The sequence below is a fragment of the Priapulus caudatus genome, unplaced genomic scaffold (genome assembly GCF_000485595.1).
Source record: "Priapulus caudatus unplaced genomic scaffold, Priapulus_caudatus-5.0.1 Scaffold1016, whole genome shotgun sequence".
In the NCBI taxonomy this organism is placed as follows: domain Eukaryota; kingdom Metazoa; phylum Priapulida; class Priapulimorpha; order Priapulimorphida; family Priapulidae; genus Priapulus; species Priapulus caudatus.
The window spans coordinates 38,874-40,847 of NW_014578077.1; the positions used below are offsets into that span (position 1 = coordinate 38,874).

Genomic DNA, 1,974 nt, shown 5'->3' on the forward strand with positions numbered 1-1,974 from the left:
GCTCATATATATGTAGTACTATATAATTACATATATATATAATATATACTATATACACTACTATATATATATATATTATATAGAGAGAGATAGAGATGGCGGATCGGAGAGACGACGAGAGAGAGAGAGACGAGAGAGAGAAGAGAAACAAAGAGAGCAGAAGACGAGTGGAGAGAGACGAGACGACGGGAGACATAGAGAGCGGACATGCGAGTTGATGAATAATAACCGTGCATAAGGTGAAAGACAATATGACACAATGAGATAGAGAGAGAGAAAGATAGATGAGAGAGAGACGAGAGTGACGCGATCAGAGAGCGAGTCAGGCCGGAGAGGGCGCGAGAGAGAGCAAGCAGAGTAGAATAGAGCACGATTAGATACGATAGCAGAGGACAGAGAGCAGAGAGCAGAGAGAGAGAGAGAGCAGAGAGGAGAGAGTAGCCTAGGAGGGAGAGCATAGAGAGAGAGAGAGAGAGAGAGACGAGAGAGTAGCTGATGTAGAAGTAGAGAAGAGAAATGAAGAGAGAGAGAGGCGCAGGGAAAAGTTGTGTATAGAGCAGAGCACCGAGGGGAGAGGACCCTTAGAAACCGAGAGAACGCAGAGAGAGAGGAGAGAAGAGAGACGAGAGAGAAGAGTAGTAGGGTTAGAGGAGCAGATGAGAGATAGTAGAGGGACACGAGGCGGCTTCCAGTGTGACAAAGATAAATGATTATCAGGTGAAAACGACATATGACAATGAGATAGATGATGGTTAGAGATAGAGAGAGAGAGAGAGATCGAGAGATGAGAGGGGCGAAGTTAGAGAGAGATAGAGAGAGAGGAAGAGAGAGAGATCAGCGATGAGAGAAACAGAGAGATAGCCAGAGATAGAGAATGCAGAGAGCACGAGAGAGATGCACGAGAGAGAGAGACGCATGCAGCGATGAGAAGATGAAGAGAGACGAACGAAGAGAAGAGAGAGAGAGAGCTTGACGAGAGAATGAGAGATGAGGAGAGAGAGATGAAGGCCACCTATATAGTATTGTAATAATAGAATAGTTTATGATGGGGGCCCAAGGTCACATAAATAGTATTGTATATGATGATGGCCTAATGCCATCTATATCAGAAGTAGATAATAGGGAATCTAATATAACTACTACTATATAATACTATATAACTATATACTATATACAATCTATATAGTATTGTAGTATAGGGTATGCTGGCGGCCCACCAAGGCCACATATATAGTATTGTGTATGAAGGGGGCCTAAGGCCTGCTATATACTAGTGTGTGGTAAGCCTTGGTTGTAAGCTATACCGCCTCCAGCAAAGAAAAGTAGGTTGCATCACTTGCACAGTGCATTATTGCGCCAGCGGGGCCTTAGGCCATAGGTGGCTTAAGGCCACACTTGGGTGTGGATATATATTACAAATGTCTTGCATGTCGTATGTACGTACAGGTGCTGGGCGGCTCCAGCGGGAGGCCTTGAGTGGATTATTACGTCATGTATCATCGCCGCGTTCTTCGTAAGTACCGCATGAATTCACATCTTACAAGACGTGCTCCGAATTTAAGCAGACGCATCCCCAACTTTACGATAAATAGGAGTGCGCACCCTTGTTTTTTACATGTTTTACCCCTCAAGTTTCGGAGCTCATATGACAGTCCAATGTAATTTTATTAGAGGCATCCCCAAATTTACGATAAATGAGGTAGCACACACTTTTTCTACTTTGTTATTCCTTGTACTTTTTTACCGGTATCATCTTGGATTTTATAACATCGCTTCGCTTTTCGTACTGTACTGCATTTATTCGCGCCTCATAAGACGCTGCAATGCATTTAAATTAGACGCGTCCCAGTTTTATAGAAAAATTGCTAATAGCGCATGTTCGTTCTCTCTCTCTCGCCATCTCTCCCTCTTTCTCTCGCCCCCCCCCTCTCTCTCTCTGCCTGTCTCTTTCTCCCTCTTTCTCTCTCTCTCTCT

The 1,974-nt window shown here is 44.1% G+C and overlaps 1 protein-coding gene across 1 annotated transcript in view; it reads left to right on the plus strand.

The window, feature by feature from the left end:
* The window catches only part of LOC106814974 (calcitonin gene-related peptide type 1 receptor-like), an 18,238-nt gene that overhangs the window by 15,906 nt on the left and 358 nt on the right, over window positions 1-1,974 (plus strand). The window contains exon 8 of the mRNA XM_014819373.1: window positions 1,447-1,513. Within this exon, the coding sequence (XP_014674859.1) occupies window positions 1,447-1,513 (67 nt within the window). The remainder of the gene's footprint in view (window positions 1-1,446; window positions 1,514-1,974) is intronic.